Genomic DNA, 16,600 nt, shown 5'->3' with positions numbered 1-16,600 from the left:
TAAAAAAAATCCTGGAACACTTGTACACATGCTTTACTGAAGCGTAAATTCTTTGAGGCAAGTCTTGAACCTTATTTTAGTTCAACATACGAATCCATACAGTTCAGTTACTTCCACTGCAATTGAATCGCTAAATAGTGGCTCTAAATTGAAATAAGTTCTAATCTTCCAAGCAACAAGTATTTTAAATTTATCTTGTTTGACTTTCTTTTCTTTTTAGTGGATCAATAATCTTGAAGTTGACAGCAGATACAATTTGTGGCCTTCCAGTGTCCAGGAGCTGCTGCGCCCTACTTTCCCTGGTGTAATCAGACAAATAAGGAAAAACTTCCATAATTTTGTAAGTGGTATCTTATTTTGGTCTATAAACGTCACTCTAAGATTTCCAGAGTTGGGCAACTTAAGATTTTATTTGTATGCAATTTTTAATTAATTTCTATTATAAGTTTTCCACTAAAATTAAGATAATCCTATATATTTAGCTTAGTATATCTGTTCCAATATAAAAACCCATACAAATAAGAATCCATAGAGAGATCTAAAGCATATTTAAAATTAAAATTGTGAAACATAGTTCTAGTCCTTCTGAAGTGATGTAATGGCATCTGAATCCCTACTTTGCTATGACTTTCAGGTGCTCATCGTAGACCCGTCCCATGAGAGCTCGGCGGAGTTGCTTAGCGTGGCTGAAATGTTCCTTAGTAACCACATACCATTGAGGTAATGCTGCAGTTTCTGTGTGTGTGTAACTTAGAATTTTATTTTTGAAGCTGAGTAATGTTCACAGCTACAGGGACGCAGGTGGCGCTGTGGGTTAAACCACTGAGCCTCTTGGGCTTGCCAATCAGAAGGCCGGCGGTTCAAATCTCTGCAATGGGGTGAGCTCCTGTTGCTCGGTCCCTGCTCCTGCCAACCTAGCAGTTCGAAAGCACGTCAGAGTGCAATTAGATAAATAGGTACCGCTCCGGCGGGAAGGTAAACGGCGTTTCTGTGCGCTGCTCTGGTTTGCCAGAAGTGGCTTAGTCATGCTGGCCACGTGACCCAGAAGCTGTGCGCCGGCTCCCTCAGCCAGTAAAGCGAGATGAGCGCCGCAACCCCAGAGTCGGCCACGACTGGACCTAATGGTCAGGGGTCCCTTTACCTTTACCTTTAATGTTCACAGCTGATCACCATTCCGAACCTATGAAAAGTACATATTTGGCATGATGGGAGTTTTTCTTGAGCAACCATCTCCACTACCTCTTATTCCTAACTGTATGAGAGAGGAGCCTTTTGGGTCTGATCACATAGGGGAGGTATCTGCAGGTCCTGGTTTGTATCAAGGGGCTGTGGGAAATCTGATATGGGGCACATGCTTATGCCTATGATGTGAGTTTTGCACACATGTGAAATACCACAGACAGGGAGGAATGATGCAGATGTAACATTATATGACTGTGTACCACAATGCCTCTTCCTCATGTATGACTTTTTCACACCAGCCAGATTCATGGCTCAGTCCATGTCTGCACCAATGCCAGCCATGGTTAATGCTAATCTGGTCTGGCTCCTAACTTGGGATTTGAAACCAGAGTTTGATGTTAGTTCCATTGTCTGGTTAGGATTGAACCCTGGTTAGCATTAACCTTGGTTAGTTTGTGCATCAAGAGAGGAAGGGGTTGCAGGGGAACGAGCACAATCCGGCAGCTCATTCCTACATCCCTTCAACCACTGATAAAGGATCGGTAGTATTTAGTGGTGGTCAGTGTCACTCGTGTTCACAAACCTAAACATTTCCGCTGCAGATGCTGTGCTTTTGAATATCTGATTTGGATTTTAGTCTGTTTTCTTTCATTAATAGGATTGGACTGGTTTTTGTGGTTAATGACTCTGAAGATGTTGATGGTTTACAAGATGCTGGGGTCGCCCTCCTTCGAGCCTACAATTATGTTGCGCAAGAAGTTGATAATAATTTTGCCTTCCAGACGGTTATATCTGTGAGTGTTTTGGAGAGAATTAATGCAGCTGTATTTGTTTATGTCAGCCTTGAGGCTGTTGCAACAAGAAGTGACACTTCTTGTTGCAGCAGTTTGCCTTTTCAGAATATTTGGGTTAATGATTATGAAAGTGGTAATGTACTTGCTGTCAGTGATATGAGGGCAGGTTCTGTTGTGAGTTCTTGACCATCTCTTTCCTGGAAAGATAACTTTTCTTGCCAAAGCTACTTTTCTCCCACTGCACTGTTCTCCAAGTTAAGCTGTAAAATCGAAGTTACATGTGCTCCCTCTTGTGCATTCCTGATGTAAATGTAATAGAAAGGTAAGGTGAGGAACGATCTGGTACACTGTTGTGCATTTTCACATCTTCTCCTTATCCTGTAACTATATTGATGGCAGCATGGGATTGGAAGATAGGGGGGCAGAATATAAATCATCCTAGGCACCACAATGAGGCTTTTAATGCTGCCCTTCCCTTGCTTCTGTCTCCACCCTGGTCCCTCTACCTTATTGCTGATGTACCTGTGCAATTGAGAGCTTGTTGTCACAGTCATACTTGTCTCTTGGCCAAGGCTTGTATGTGTTTGGGGAGGGGGGGGGAGTGGGTAAGAGTGGATTCCTGCATCCTTCCTGCCCTACATTGTGTGCCATGTGCTGTCTTCCCTTTCCTGTTGTCCCTGCAGTTTGATTTTAGCCTTCAACTCGCTCTTAACAAAGTTGCTTCATAATGGTGATCGGCCTTTTTTAGAGGCTCATCCCTGCCACCATCAGTAATTTACTTCCCCTCATGACATTCTGCTGGGCACTTAAACATCTTGGGAAAATAAAGATATTGGGAGAACTCATGAGAAACTTTTCACTGTAAGACCTTGTAAAATAGATAACCAAAGCAGTTTGTAATACATGCATACAGCCATCTATCTGTCTGTACTGTATGATATGTATAATTATTTTCCTGCAGACATCAGCTTTGCAGGTCTAGCCTACACCAAGTGTTGGGCTGTAGTGATATTACGTTGCTCTATAAAACACTGCACATGAGCAAAAAATGAGGCTGCTACTTTTGTCACTTTTGTTTACCTTAGGCCTGGGGATGATGGGACAAAAAGACTAAGCCAAACGCTTCATGGATAATGTGGGTTTTGAAATTGGGTTAGTAGAAAGAGAGAAGAGGCACTGCTGAGGTCTTCCTGGAGAGAGTTTGATACATAAGGGCAGGCAAAGCGAAATTGAGAGAACAGCTGATTTATTGATGATCCTCTGAAGTGTAAGGAGAAGAGGTAATGTTTTTAACTGTGCATGTGTCAATGTTTTCTTGACAGATATACAACAAAGTAAATACAGGAGAAAAACTCAAAGTGGAGCATGTGGTTAGTGTTCTTGAGAAGCAGTATCCTTATGTAGAAGTGAACAGCATCTTAGGAGTTGATTCTGCTTATGATCACAATAGGAAGGTAAGGCGTTCATGTGTCTGGCTTATCCGATTTCAAACCCCATAACTCTTTTTGTGGAATAAAATTTCTGCCAAACTATTCATTGGAGTGATCAGAGGTGCCAACAGGATTTTCTGGGCCAGTTACAGCAGTATTTACCCCCCATAACCTGCTTTCGCATAGGTTGTTTTGGAAATATGGACTATGTTGCAATAGATAAAGTCAGTAGAGGCAGAAAGAAAAAAATCTTATTTGTATCTTTTGGACATTTCAGGAAGGACGTGGCTATTATGAACAGACAGGTGTGGGGCCCTTACCTATTGTGCTTTTCAACGGAATGCCCTTTCAAAAGGAACAACTAGATCCCGATGAACTAGAAACTGTGACAATGCATAAAATACTAGAAACCACCAGCTTTTTCCAGAGGGCTGTGTATTTGGTAAGCCATGTTGCTTGTAGTCTGGGATTTCAAAGACCTCTTCGGTGCTTAAAGATGATGGCTAAGATTCAAAGAGCTGTGCAGCTAGTTTTGTGCTTCTAAGCAGGCTGTAGGTTTACTTTTCCCATATGGCAGCCCCTCATTGCCACAGAGGAACCTACTATGTCACAGTTCTGCTGTTCCAAGAATTGTAAAAATCCAAAGGGTTGCACATAAGAAGCAATTTAACATCTTGCAAAATATTGAGATGCTACTGTGTCTTTAAATGACCTCTTTGAAGGGGAGGTTCTGAGAGAACAAGGAATAAAACTAAAATTTTAAAAAATGATTTGACTTCTCAATATTATTCTGATTTCCAGACCAGTTCCAAAACATGCTTTTTGTTTGTTTGAGGGTATTAGATCTGATTTTTTCTTTCTTTTTCAGGGTGAATTATCAAATGATCAAGATGTGGTTGAATATATCATGAACCAGCCTAATGTTGTGCCAAGAATCAACTCACGGATCTTGATGTCTGACAGAGAGTACCTAGATTTAACCGCAACTAGTAAGGCACACTTGCTGTTGAATCCATACAAAATTTTAATAACAACAACAATAACTTGTTAGTGGACGATAAGATCTGATTTGGACACTAGTTTGTACTCTCCCCCCCATTTCTGGCATGGCCACAAGCTGTTCAGAAATACCCACTTCCATGTTAAACTAAGTGTGCAGTTTGTTGTTTTGTCCAAACTTGGACAAACTGCAGTTAGTTTAGACTGTGGTTGGTCAAGACAAATAAAAAATACAATTATTCTAATCTTAAAACAGAAGCAAATAAATGTTTCCAGTCTCCTCCTCATGGTTGTGGCAGAGTAGGAGGGGAGACGAAGGAATTCACTAGCTGAAGCCTCCTGCAGACAACACTGTATTCAAGCATTGTATTTAAATAATAATAACAAACAAACAAACAAACAATTTATTTATTTATTTATTTATTTATACCCCACACATTTGGCTGGGTTTCCCTAGCCACTCTGGGCAGCTTCCAACAAAGATTAAAAGCACACTAAAACATCAGTCATTTAAAAACCTCCCTGAACTGGGCTGCCTTCAGATGTCTTCTAAATGTCAGATAGTTGTTTATCTCTTTGACATCTGATGGGAGGGCGTTCCACAGGGCAGGTGCCGCTACTAAGAAGGCCCTCTGCATGGTTCTCTGTAACTTGCCTACTCGCGGTGAGGGAACTGCCAGAAGGCCCTTGGTGCTGGATCTCAGTGTCCAGGCAGAATGATGGGGGTGGAGATGCTCCTTCAGGTATACTGGTAAATGTTGTTTAAGAGTTTGAAAGTTTTCAGGCATTTTGTATTGGAGAAATACAAGGGCTCCGTACTTTTATTGGGTGGTTTTCTGCCCTTTTTCACTCCTAGCCCCTGTTCCTTCACCTTGCAGCTGTTCTTGCTTATGCTTTATCATTCTTAGCCTTTGCTCATCTCTGTCCTTGTCCAAATTCTACGATGAATTATTTAGGAACATGCCCTGTAGGAACATTTTATTGGGAATTTGCTACCAAAGAGGGTAATTTTCTTTTTAAAATAAAATTAATAGAATTTGATTTAAAGTGGTGATTGTTGATGAGTTAATATTTTTCTTGCAGATAATTTCTTTGTGGATGATTATGCTAGATTTACATTCATGGATTCCAAGCACAAGACAGCTGCTATAGCCAACAGCATGACCTACATGACCAAGAAAGGTACAATTATGGGAGTCCTGTCTCTTTCCCTTTTGTAGTCTGCACATGAATGTTTATTCTGCTACTTCTTTAGCCAGGGTTCCTTTTGCATTGTGAATCATAGCAAGGCATTTTAAAAATGTTTCTAATGATGCCATGTTACTGCTCCTTCTTTGTGCCAGTTGTAATCTCACTTTGCCCTCCAGTTTGACCCTTAAATGTATACCCAGTTTTATCTGATCAAGTTCTTCGGTTGTTCATAAAGGCTCCATAGATTTAGCATGTCATTATGGCTTTGCCATAATCTGAAGAACCAGGTACTGTAGAAGAAAACAGTACAGATTGGTTCATAATGTTAAAAAGTATTTGCATGGCATTTCTTTGGCCTGTCTAGCTTCCAGGCAGCATCATATTTTATGTTGTCTTAATTGATTTCCTCTGCTAGGCTTGGTCTGTACTTGAAGCAGGGCAAGAGGTTCTTGCTCAGCCTGCTCCCTGATATGCTAGTTTATTACTCACAGAGCGTATTTTCTATCACCTTGCAGAGCAGCCTTCTGTGCTGGCTGGGGCTAATGGAAATTATCATTTAAAATAGGCATGGCCAAACTTGGTCCTCTAGATGTTTTGGGACTACAACTCCCATCACCCCTAGCTAACAGGACCAGTAGTCAGGGATGATGGGAACTGTAGTCCCAAAACATCTGGAGGGCCAAGTTTGGCCATGCCTGATCTAAAACATCTGGAGCGCACCAAGTTGCAAAGACTTTCAGAGTCTCCTTTTCTCTTGTGTTTGCTGTGTAGACCCAACAGTAGTCAAATGCTAGTCTTGTTTATTGGGAAATGTTAGCTTGGAACTTCACCATTTAATTTCACTTAGTTTATTAATGTATATGGATATATGAGCAATATGTTTCCTTATAGAAAATGGAAGTGTTAATTGATTTTGAAAATAGCCCAATAGCAGCCAATGGTAGTTGGTAATTGCTGGGCTTAGAATAGTATTGCAGCTGTTGCTAAGACATTTTAAAACACACCCACCCACCCACCCACCCTAAAATCACTAATTCTTCACTTCGTTACCACATTTCTTATTTATTGCTTAACAATAAAAGACTACAAGTTGACTGAATATATGCCAAAGGAGCAAATAAGCTTAGGAGAAAAATGGGATGAAATATAGTGCTATTGCAATTCTGCATATTTGTGTAAGTTATTACTTTGGGCTTTTATAGCCATTATGGGCTTTTTTTGGTTTGGATTTTCATATAAAATTGTCAAATCAAGGCTTTATTCTGATTTATTATGCCTTTGCAAACCATGCACTGCTTAGGTAATGAGTCTGGGAGAGAGGGGGGAGTCACATGCTCCCATCCTTAGCCCCTCTCTTCTGTCTCTCTGCTAAGGCCTATGTTGGCACCAACTTTAGCTACAGATAATAAGAACCAGAGATTGCTATTGACTGCGATTGAAGCCAATCTCAACAACCTGGTTAATATCAATCCTGAAAAAAATTCTCCTTGTTGCCCATAACCCTGGTGAAGTTGCAAGTAAAAGATGAATTAGAGGAAGCATAAATATGTCAAATTCTGTGTTGGATTGTGTCTGTGGGCTTCAGCAATTCTTCTGAAGAAACAGACTTCCTTGCTTCATTCTAGTGATGTACCACAAATATAGAACATGCTCCCTGTTTGATTTTGAACAGCACATGAAAACATTCTTGATCCTCTCTGGCTTTTGATGTAGGAGTATCTAATGTGTTTGTTTTGTAGTGTGTATGTGTGGTTTTATTTAGTTCTCTTCTATAAGTCACTTTGAATATAACAGCTAAGGAAGGGCACTTGAGACATTCTACAAAAGCTTAGTTTGGGGATTTTGTTTTGGTAGATTTATCAATGATTGACCAAGTCTTCTTGCCTGTCTAGGCTTTTAACACCAACAACTTAAAAAAGGGGTAAAGTAAACATTTTATCCCTCATTAAGGAACCCGCTCATTAAGACTCATTACTAGAGGTGCCCTTGGCCTCATCTTACAGTGGTTTTTTGAATTGTTTCGGATATTGAGCTCCAACTATCTAGGTGAAAACCTTGGAATAGTCTGACCAGCAAGCTGCAATCTAGAACTGTCCTACTTGGCAGGTTCTAATCTCCTCCTGTGGTGAAAATGTGGTTTTGGGTCCCCTTACACAGCCACAGTTAGGCAACAGCTAAAGCCTCCCTGGAACCTTTAGAGTCTAAAGTTTAGATCCTGGCAATTATGGGCAAGTTTAATGTGTATTGTCTAGGTATGGTGATAAGAGCAGATAGTAGCTGGGCAGCTAGCTCTAGGTTCGATTAAATGAGACAACCTGACTTCAGGCCTTGGTTTGTTACAGAAAATGTTCTTGTCACACTAGTGGATCATCTTTGTTGCAAGGTAGCATGGGGCACTGTGCGCCTGTTCATTTTCCAGTACCCCTCAATGACTTAATATCAACCATGCTATCCTCCTGGTGGGATTGGAAATGCAGGACACACAACTTTTACAGTCCACTTAGCCTGTTGGGTAGTTCTCAGAAGGCAGTGCTGGGGAGCGCTTATGGGAGTTACCCTTTGGGATGGGATAGGGTTTTATTCTGTCACCCATGCTTTTTGATAACTACATAAAATCAGTGTGAGAAATGTGGTAGAGATTTTGACTTCAGTATCTTCAGTATACAGTATGCATCTTGCACAGGGGTTATAGAGCGTATATGCAAAAACGTGTATAGTCAAACCATCCCCATGAAACTGCCCCTGCACAAGCAATCTTACCTTCTAGAGCAGGGGTAGGCAACCTAAGGCCCGGGGGCCAGTTGTGGCCCAACTGCCTTCTCAATAAGCCCTGTTATTGATAATTAACACCTGCCATCATGATTCACTCCTTGTGAACATACAGCTAAAGACTAGAGCTGTCTTTGAAAACTGGAGGTATTTGGAAAATCATGTGTCATATAGGATCTTGTCAGGTGTATCAACTAGGCTTCAGTGTGAAGAGGACAAGGCATGACAGATCCATTTCATTTGGAAGGGGTGCATGACTTCTGAAAATTAGAGAAATACTAGAGATGTTGTGGTTTCCTATTGCTGGAAATGAATTAATTCATAGTTGCCTCTGACTTTAGTCACTGTTTACAAGGGTCATGCATACCCTGCTGTGGCTGTTGGGTACTTGCAAGGTCTATTCTGTAAACTAATTATATCTTTTCCCACTCTTTCCTGTTTTACTTCTGTCAGGCATGTCCTCCAAGGAAATTTATGGTAATGAGCTTGAGTGCATTTCTTTCCTTTTTTGCATTACTAATTTAAATACATTAAATCATGCTCAGAGCCCTTAGTTATTGAACTTAGAATCTGTAGGGAATGAAAAATAGATGCATGTTTTAAAATATTTCCAGAAATATAATTTGAGTCCACATTAAAAAGTTTTGTTTATTTGCTAACAGGAAAACTTAAGTTGCTTAAATATTCTTTGATAAAAAGAATAAAAATCTTAAATGAATAGCTAAATAAACCCCAGATAATAAACAGAATTATGCATGTGCCTTATTTTGTGTACCTTAAAATATAAACTTAATTTTAACAGAGATATATACACATGCTGTTACCCTTGATAAATACTAATACCATTGGGATCTTTTTGTATCTTGCCTGAATGACTTTTCGAAACACTGCATGTGCCCAGGTTGAAATGGAAATGCGCATTATGATATTATCAGCTTCAATTTTCTTTCTTGAATGCGTTGTTGTTCCTTTTACAGATGATTCTTTTGTTAGACCAGTGACTTTCTGGATTGTGGGAGACTTTGACAAGCCATCTGGAAGGCAGCTTTTGTATGATGCTATCAAACACCAGGTATGTAGTGGCCTTTGTTGAAGAAGGGAAGGAAGGGAAGCAGTATTGTCAGCATACCTGGGGAACTGAGCTACACCACCTGATTGTTTTTTGTGCCTTTGAGGGACAGGTATGACTAATCGCTAGGCTCTCTGTGTTTAAGGGAAGAGGAACCAATTGTTCTTTCATGCCACCATGCCTTGCTGCACCCTAAGATCTGAGTACCAGAGAGGAGCAAGCCATAATCCTTGGCTTAGCATTATGTTTCAGCCAGGGTTTACTTTGTTTTCTCGTAGCAAAGAAAAATAGATTAACTGAGAACAAACTTTTGTTTATCGTGCTTTGTTTGCACAAACCCTCGTTCAACTATAGTGCTAAGCCCAGGAATGATGGTTTGTTTCTACCCAGCACAAGCAGGAAGCAGGCACAATCAGCTTTCCTCTACATTTAAACACTGCCTTTGTTTGCTGGCCTTCGGTGCTTGTACAAACTGTGTTCTAATGCACATTTTGTTTTTATGCAGAAATCCAGTAACCATGTCCGGATTGGCGTGATCAGCAACCCCAGTGAAGACCCAACCAGCAACAACACAATCATTGCTAGGGCTATATGGGCAGCCTTACAGACGCAAACATCTAACAATGCCAAGAACTTCATCACAAAATTAGCCAAGGAAGAGAATGCAAAGATGCTGGAGGCTGGAGCTGATATTACGGAATTTGCTGTTGGAGTAAGTACAAGGTGGCTTTTGCTGTGAGGTGGTACACTAGTAAAATGGAGCAGCAGTACCCATTTCTTTTTTTAATTTACAGCTTTCCTGTCTTGTCTCTGAACTTACTTTTACTCAGGGTCTCTTTTCTTTCAGGGTATGGATATTGATATTTTCAAGGAAGCCTTTGACTCTCCTAAAGTGGATTTTGTTCTTTCACATACCATGTACTCCAGGGATGTTCTTAAACTGAAAAAAGGGCAGAGGGCAGTGATCAGCAATGGCAGGGTAAGCTGGATTCCCCCCCCCCCCCCCGCAAAGAGAGCTGTTTCACTTCCAGGAAACTGTTTCAACGTGCTTAGCCCGCCTAATTCTCCACACTTGAGGGAGTTGATAATTTTAACTTTGCATATTAGTCAATAAAAATAATGGGATCCAGTCTTTTGATTTGAGATGTGTTTGAAAATTAGTTGGAGCTGAAAATTACCAGTACATGATAGGTCTTTGTTTAAGGTGGCATTAATAGCTGGGTTCACTTTACTTTCATTGAGCTACTTCCTATATAATTTTTAAAGTCCTGTAATGGAAGGCCCAAAAAAGGTTGAATGTTGTATTACATAGAAGTGTATGATTTCATACTTTGGGAAATGAACAGAGTTTTCCATATATTTGAGTAATGTATCTTGGAGCCTGGAATTTTATTGTTTACACCTGTTTATCCTAATAAGCCCCACATCCTTTTGTGTGTGTGTGTATGTGAGAGAGAGAGAGAGAGAGAGAGAGAGAGAGAAAGCCACCTTGAATAATTAACAGCAGCATTCAGCTTCTCAGAATGAAACACTTTCCCATACCAGTCCTCTGGGAATGCATAACTAATGGATCCAAAGAGCACTTTGGTGGCTGTTCTAATGTACAGCATTTGTCTTAGCGGTAAGAATAAAGAAGGCAGCAGTGTCAATTATAAGCAGTCTATTTTGCTTTCCCTGAAATTCAGTTTTTCTTAACTGATTGGCAGTGAAATGGTTTTGATCCTAAGAAAATTTGTTTCCTTGCCATATTTGTATAATACTTTTCAGTTTAACAAAGCCCCCAGGGCTTCTGACAATATCTGTACTAAAAAAAAAACTTTTGCAAAAAACAACCAACCAGATGATAAATAAGAATGCATTATCTGTAACTGCTGTTTTAAAACAGCTGCACTGGCCGCCAGTTAGTTTTTGGGCCCAATTTGAGGTGCTCATGTTAGTGTTTAAAACCTTAAATGACTTAGGCCCCAAATTTTTGAGAAAGCACCTCATTTCCTGTGGACTTTCTTGGATGTTAAGATCAGCAGAGGGGGCCCTCTTGGTACCTCTGCCTCCTCAGACGTTTGGCAGGGAGTAAGACAAAGATGGCCTGGGAGAGGGCGTTCTCTGTGACAGCCCTAAGTTGTAGAATTCCCTCCCCACAGAGGTGTGTCTTGTCATCTCTGGCCTTCAACACTTGAGATGTGTGTTTTCAGCATCCATTCTATCCCTGTGACTATAATTTGTTTTAAGCCTTTTTAATACTGAATTTTAAATTATTGTAACCCATCCCAGACCTGCTGGTGAAGAGTGTGTAATAAATTTAATAATAGTCGCAGTAGCAGGAGTAGTAGTAGTAGTAGTAGAAAAGCACAAATATGCTTCTCGCAGGAGCACATTACAGAGCCTTTGAGGCAGCACCAAAATGGCCCTGTCTTGTGTGACCACTTCACTTTCATGAAGTGAAAGCCAAGACCTCAGATGTTGACCTCATTGGGAAGGTTCATATGGTAGGAAGCAATTGACACAGTTGCTCGTGCAACGACAGACAATGTGAACTTTCGAAGTAGTGAATATTTGACTGGTTAAATTCTGAACAGTAATATGAGTTGGATTACTGTGTGCATCACAGGGGGTGAGTAATTATGGTCCCGCCACAGTTTTCTTCACTTTCCTTGACCGTCTTACTGCTCTAATGCAACCTAATTTTCCATTTTATCTTTAGATCATTGGGCCATTGGAAGATGGTGAGCTTTTTAACCAGGATGACTTTCACTTGCTGGAGAATATTATTTTAAAGACTTCTGGGCAGAAAATAAAATCTCACGTTCAGGAGCTAGGAGTGGAGGAAGATCTGTAAGTAAAAATGAGCCAGTGACAGTTTGAAAATTGGGGATTCCATTTGTTCATTTGATTTCTATAAGTAGGAACAGAGTAGATGAGGGAGATTCTTTTTATTTTTGTACTAGTACAAAATACCAGTTTTTAGGTTCCAAGTAAGTTCTCATAATGGGTTGGATTCTATGAACCGAGGACAGACTTCCTCTTGCAGAACAGGGCCTTTCTGCCATTCCCCTCCCAAGCCGTACTTGAAGACTGGGAAACCTTCAGGTGGGGTTTGCAGCATTGGAGGGGGGGGAGGTTTATATTCACAGAAGTAGGCTACTCTTGTGCAAGTACAAAGGCGGGGTCATTCTATTTGTGCATGACACTGCTGGATCCAAACTAGTTACTATTTTATCTTTTGCTAAAGCATCTAGTGTGTCTTTGGCTTCCATATTAAAAATATCACTTGATTAGGCCATTTTAGCATGGAAAGCAAATATTTGAGCAGATGGAATTTGTCTCTGTAGTGCAAGTGATCTTGTAATGAAGGTGGATGCTCTTCTGTCTGCTCAGCCAAAAGGAGAGGCAAGAATTGAATACCACTTCTTTGAGGACCGATACAGGTAAATATATGGATATAGATATTCTGCTTTTATGTATATGGGTTATGTAAATTGCTTTATAATCTTCAAAAAGTTTCACATTAACTTGGGTTTTTTTTATTTGCTAGAATTAGAGAATGCTAATACATCATTTGGGATGTAAGACTAAATAGGAAATTGATTGCTTCTTCCTATGCATTGACAATTCAGTCTCTGTTTATAGAAGGCATTGATGAATATATTATGCACTTCTTGGTGGGAGTGGGGGTAGGCATTGCTTATATTTCTCTCATGGGCTAAAACATAACATGCAAATGTCAGTTTGTATTTTTTTCTTTTTCTTTAGTGCAATTAAATTAAGACCAAGGGAAGGAGAGACGTATTTTGACGTTGTAGCTGTTGTGGACCCTGCTACCAGAGATGCACAAAGACTTGCTCCACTACTAATGGTGTGAATATGCTATTAGTTTGCAGTATAACCAATAGCTGAAGAATGTTTCATAATATACCAAACATTACCTTTCCTTATCTTGATATAGAAGGTTGTCTTCATCACTCTTGAAAACACATTGCCTTTTGTGTAAAGCTTAATATCCAGAACTTAAGTTGTTTTACATTGGAAAGTAATTATTATCAATATGGAGAAGACTAAAACATTTAAGGTGGTTATTTAAATAAAATATAACCTGTTTAATGGGAACCTCAGCTCATCATGTAACAAGATTTTCTGTTTCTCCCCTCTAATCTCTTCCTTTTAAAAATCGATCCTTCTAACCTTTCTCTTTCATCCCAGATCATTTCTAAATAACCTTAGTGTGGCTGCTGCACAGAAAGTTATCTGAGCATTTCAGCTTTAGCTAGCCAATAGAAAGAGACAAATTTGCAGATTTGCAGGGCATTGCAAGAAATGTACACAATTAGCTGTGAATTTAACTTTCTATGTCCCTTGTTTTGTTTTAAGGTATTGAACAAACTAATAAACATGAACCTCAGAGTTTTTATGAATTGCCAGTCCAAACTCTCTGACATGCCTTTGAAAAGGTGAGGAATGGCTAACTTTATAAAATGTAATCAAGTGGGAAGCAAAACTACACTGCTTATTAAAAAATACTGCAAGTTTGCCTCTTGATACTACTATTAGAAAACTGTAGATTCAAACTGTGTGGGCAGGGCTGTGTGAGTTTCAAGAGAGCTGCATTAGCCTCCACTTCAATTGAGGTGTGATTTCCATATTGGAAGGAATGCCTCCACATAAATCTTGTTTTGTGATCTTAGGCTTCTTTTCAGTGATAAAAGCCATCCTATGTTCTGTCAGCTTTGTAGTAGATCTGCAGAAATGACAAAAATTAATCCTTATTACAATAAAGGTTCATGCAATGGGGGTTGGGACTTTTCTCTTCATGTTGCAGTTTTTTTGTGCATAATGGAATGTCAATCTTCAGGATGGCATTTCAGGAGACTGCTGAAAGAGAGTGAAGTTTCTGACTCATTTCGGTCTTCTACTTTCTGATGCTTTGGTGTTGTTGCTAACATAGGAATTCAATTCTCTATTTTACGCCCCAGTCATTGTTTTGTTTTTAATAGAAGCACAGAAAGGCGAAGAAAGGAATGAGTAATATGAGAGGCGCATAGTTTTTAAAAATGCTTGGCTTGAGTTTTGTTAGGAAAAGGAAAAGCTGAGGCACATCTTCAAGCACCAGAACCTAGAAGGTTGTTTGCTTGTGGGGTTCCAACAGTATGCTTTTTCAAAGCCGTGTATCTTAAATGCTAGGCATGCAGAGGCTATCAAGGTTACAGATTTGAAAGGCATAACATAAAGACAATTGACTGTAACACCTGCAGGATTTGAAATTAAAACATTCTGATACTTGTCATTTTTAAATTTTAGTTTTTATCGCTACGTTTTGGAGCCAGAAATAACTTTCAGTGCAGAGAAACTCTTTGTTCCTGGCCCAGTAGCCAAATTCTTGGATATGCCCCAGTCCCCCTTGTTTACTTTGAATCTAAACACGCCTGAGAGCTGGATGGTGGAGTCAGTAAGGACACCATATGATCTTGACAACATTTATTTAGCGGAGGTAAGTCCAGTCAATGTGTGTGTCCCAATCTGAAGAGGAGGGTTCATTTCAGAATTTATACTACTACTAGTAATTATAAGAAATAAAAATATTTATACCCCATGCATCTGGCTGGGTTGCAAACAAAACCATTTAATCAACTTTAGCCTTAATTTCAGGTTAAAACTGCTCTGATTAACTGGTGCGGCTAAATTTGGAGAGCAAACTGCACAAACACACTCCTCCCTTTGCCAAATGTTGTTTGTTTGTTTCAGGGCAGACCACTGTGCCTTGCCTGATAGCAGCAAGAACCACAAGCAACTGAAGCCAGTTGTGCTCAGTTGAAATCAGTGCAGATCATTTTCTTGCATGAGGTTTCCCCACCATGCATATGGGAGTTCTTATTAATAAGCCATTTTGCTGCTGTTGTATTACTTTTAAGACAGGGGTGGGGCCTTGGGGACCTCCAGGTGCTCTTGGACTTTATCTGCCACCAGCCTCAGTTTTTACCTTATGTTTTTTGACTGCTTAAAAAATGTGTTTTCCTTTTCCCAGGTGGAGAGTGTTGTGGCAGCTGAGTATGAGTTAGAGCACCTCCTTTTGGAAGGGCACTGCTATGATATCACGACAGGGCAGCCCCCGCGAGGGCTCCAGTTCACACTGGGAACATCAGCAAACCCCGTGGTTGTCGACACCATTGTTATGGCCAATTTAGTAAGCAACTATTTTCCTCACTGAATTAAAGTGGAAAACCTGTTGAAACAGATCTGAGGGCTCCAATTGGCCACTCAAGTGACTTATGCTTTTAATATGGGAAGAGGCAAGCCTAAATTTTCTGGTGTTGGAAGTGCCTAATTCCTAAGGTCTAATTTGAACACAGAGTTAACAGAGCATTCTGATTGCGGGTTGGCCATCATATTCTCGGGAGCTTGTTTGCTGTGTAACCACTGCTAATTAAGGGAAGCATTTTATTCTCTCTCATCTTGATGTGATGCTCAGTACTAAGCAAGTTATCACGGGTATTTGTCTTTCCTCTTTTCCCTTCACAGGGCTACTTCCAGCTGAAAGCCAATCCTGGTTCCTGGTTTCTGAGACTTAGAAAGGGAAGGTCTGATGATATCTACAGAATTTACAGGTGAGGTGGTAAAAAGCATTACTCTTGGGTTTGTATGTTTTTGGTTAAAATCCATTTGGGCTAGTATGGTCTTTCAGCATGGCATTGTGTTGAGCAGGGTTTTTTTCTCTCTTACTTGGCAATACACGAGTTCACATCTGGGTTCTCTTCAGCTCCCTAAGCTAACAAATTAGGAATTGTGTGAAATGTGTTTCATGTTTTCAGTTTATATTTCTTTCTGAAATACTTGGGAGGCGTACTGTGAAGGAAAAGCATTGTTTGATATAGGTCCATGATGAAAAGTAGGAAAGAATTAGCAGAACTAGTAACAAAACAGCACTCCTCCTACAGTGATTATTGAGCTAATTTAATTTAATTATTCTGATCAATTTTAGCCACGATGGTACAGATTCTCCACCAGATGCCAGTGATGTTGTTGTTGTTATCAACAACTTCAAGAGCAAAATTATTAAAGTGAAGGTGAGTTTGAAAAAGACACAATAAAAGTAGTAATTACAGCAACATTTGTTTAAATGCACACACTCACCGCATATTTATAAAAAAATATGACAATGTTTGCCCTCCTAGAGA

At 39.9% G+C, this 16,600-nt stretch overlaps 1 protein-coding gene across 2 annotated transcripts in view; it reads left to right on the top strand.

The window, feature by feature from the left end:
* UGGT1 (UDP-glucose glycoprotein glucosyltransferase 1) overlaps nucleotides 1–16,600 on the top strand; it is a 43,437-nt gene that overhangs the window by 14,945 nt on the left and 11,892 nt on the right. The window contains exons 14-32 of one of the 2 annotated variants that reach the window (XM_081864047.1): nucleotides 221–340; nucleotides 635–720; nucleotides 1,841–1,976; nucleotides 3,299–3,430; nucleotides 3,684–3,848; nucleotides 4,275–4,395; nucleotides 5,489–5,587; nucleotides 8,819–8,842; nucleotides 9,343–9,437; nucleotides 9,940–10,146; nucleotides 10,282–10,413; nucleotides 12,136–12,266; nucleotides 12,764–12,859; nucleotides 13,185–13,287; nucleotides 13,800–13,879; nucleotides 14,727–14,916; nucleotides 15,451–15,609; nucleotides 15,945–16,030; nucleotides 16,405–16,489. In XM_081864047.1, coding sequence (XP_081720173.1) covers nucleotides 221–340; nucleotides 635–720; nucleotides 1,841–1,976; nucleotides 3,299–3,430; nucleotides 3,684–3,848; nucleotides 4,275–4,395; nucleotides 5,489–5,587; nucleotides 8,819–8,842; nucleotides 9,343–9,437; nucleotides 9,940–10,146; nucleotides 10,282–10,413; nucleotides 12,136–12,266; nucleotides 12,764–12,859; nucleotides 13,185–13,287; nucleotides 13,800–13,879; nucleotides 14,727–14,916; nucleotides 15,451–15,609; nucleotides 15,945–16,030; nucleotides 16,405–16,489 — 2,247 coding nt within the window. The remainder of the gene's footprint in view (nucleotides 1–220; nucleotides 341–634; nucleotides 721–1,840; nucleotides 1,977–3,298; nucleotides 3,431–3,683; nucleotides 3,849–4,274; nucleotides 4,396–5,488; nucleotides 5,588–8,818; nucleotides 8,843–9,342; nucleotides 9,438–9,939; nucleotides 10,147–10,281; nucleotides 10,414–12,135; nucleotides 12,267–12,763; nucleotides 12,860–13,184; nucleotides 13,288–13,799; nucleotides 13,880–14,726; nucleotides 14,917–15,450; nucleotides 15,610–15,944; nucleotides 16,031–16,404; nucleotides 16,490–16,600) is intronic. The other variant, XM_081864048.1, reaches the window with a different exon arrangement.

The sequence above is a fragment of the Podarcis erhardii genome, assembly GCF_964252035.2.
Source record: "Podarcis erhardii genome assembly, chromosome: 5".
NCBI lineage: Eukaryota > Metazoa > Chordata > Lepidosauria > Squamata > Lacertidae > Podarcis > Podarcis erhardii.
This window is presented reverse-complemented; position numbering and strand designations above follow the sequence as displayed.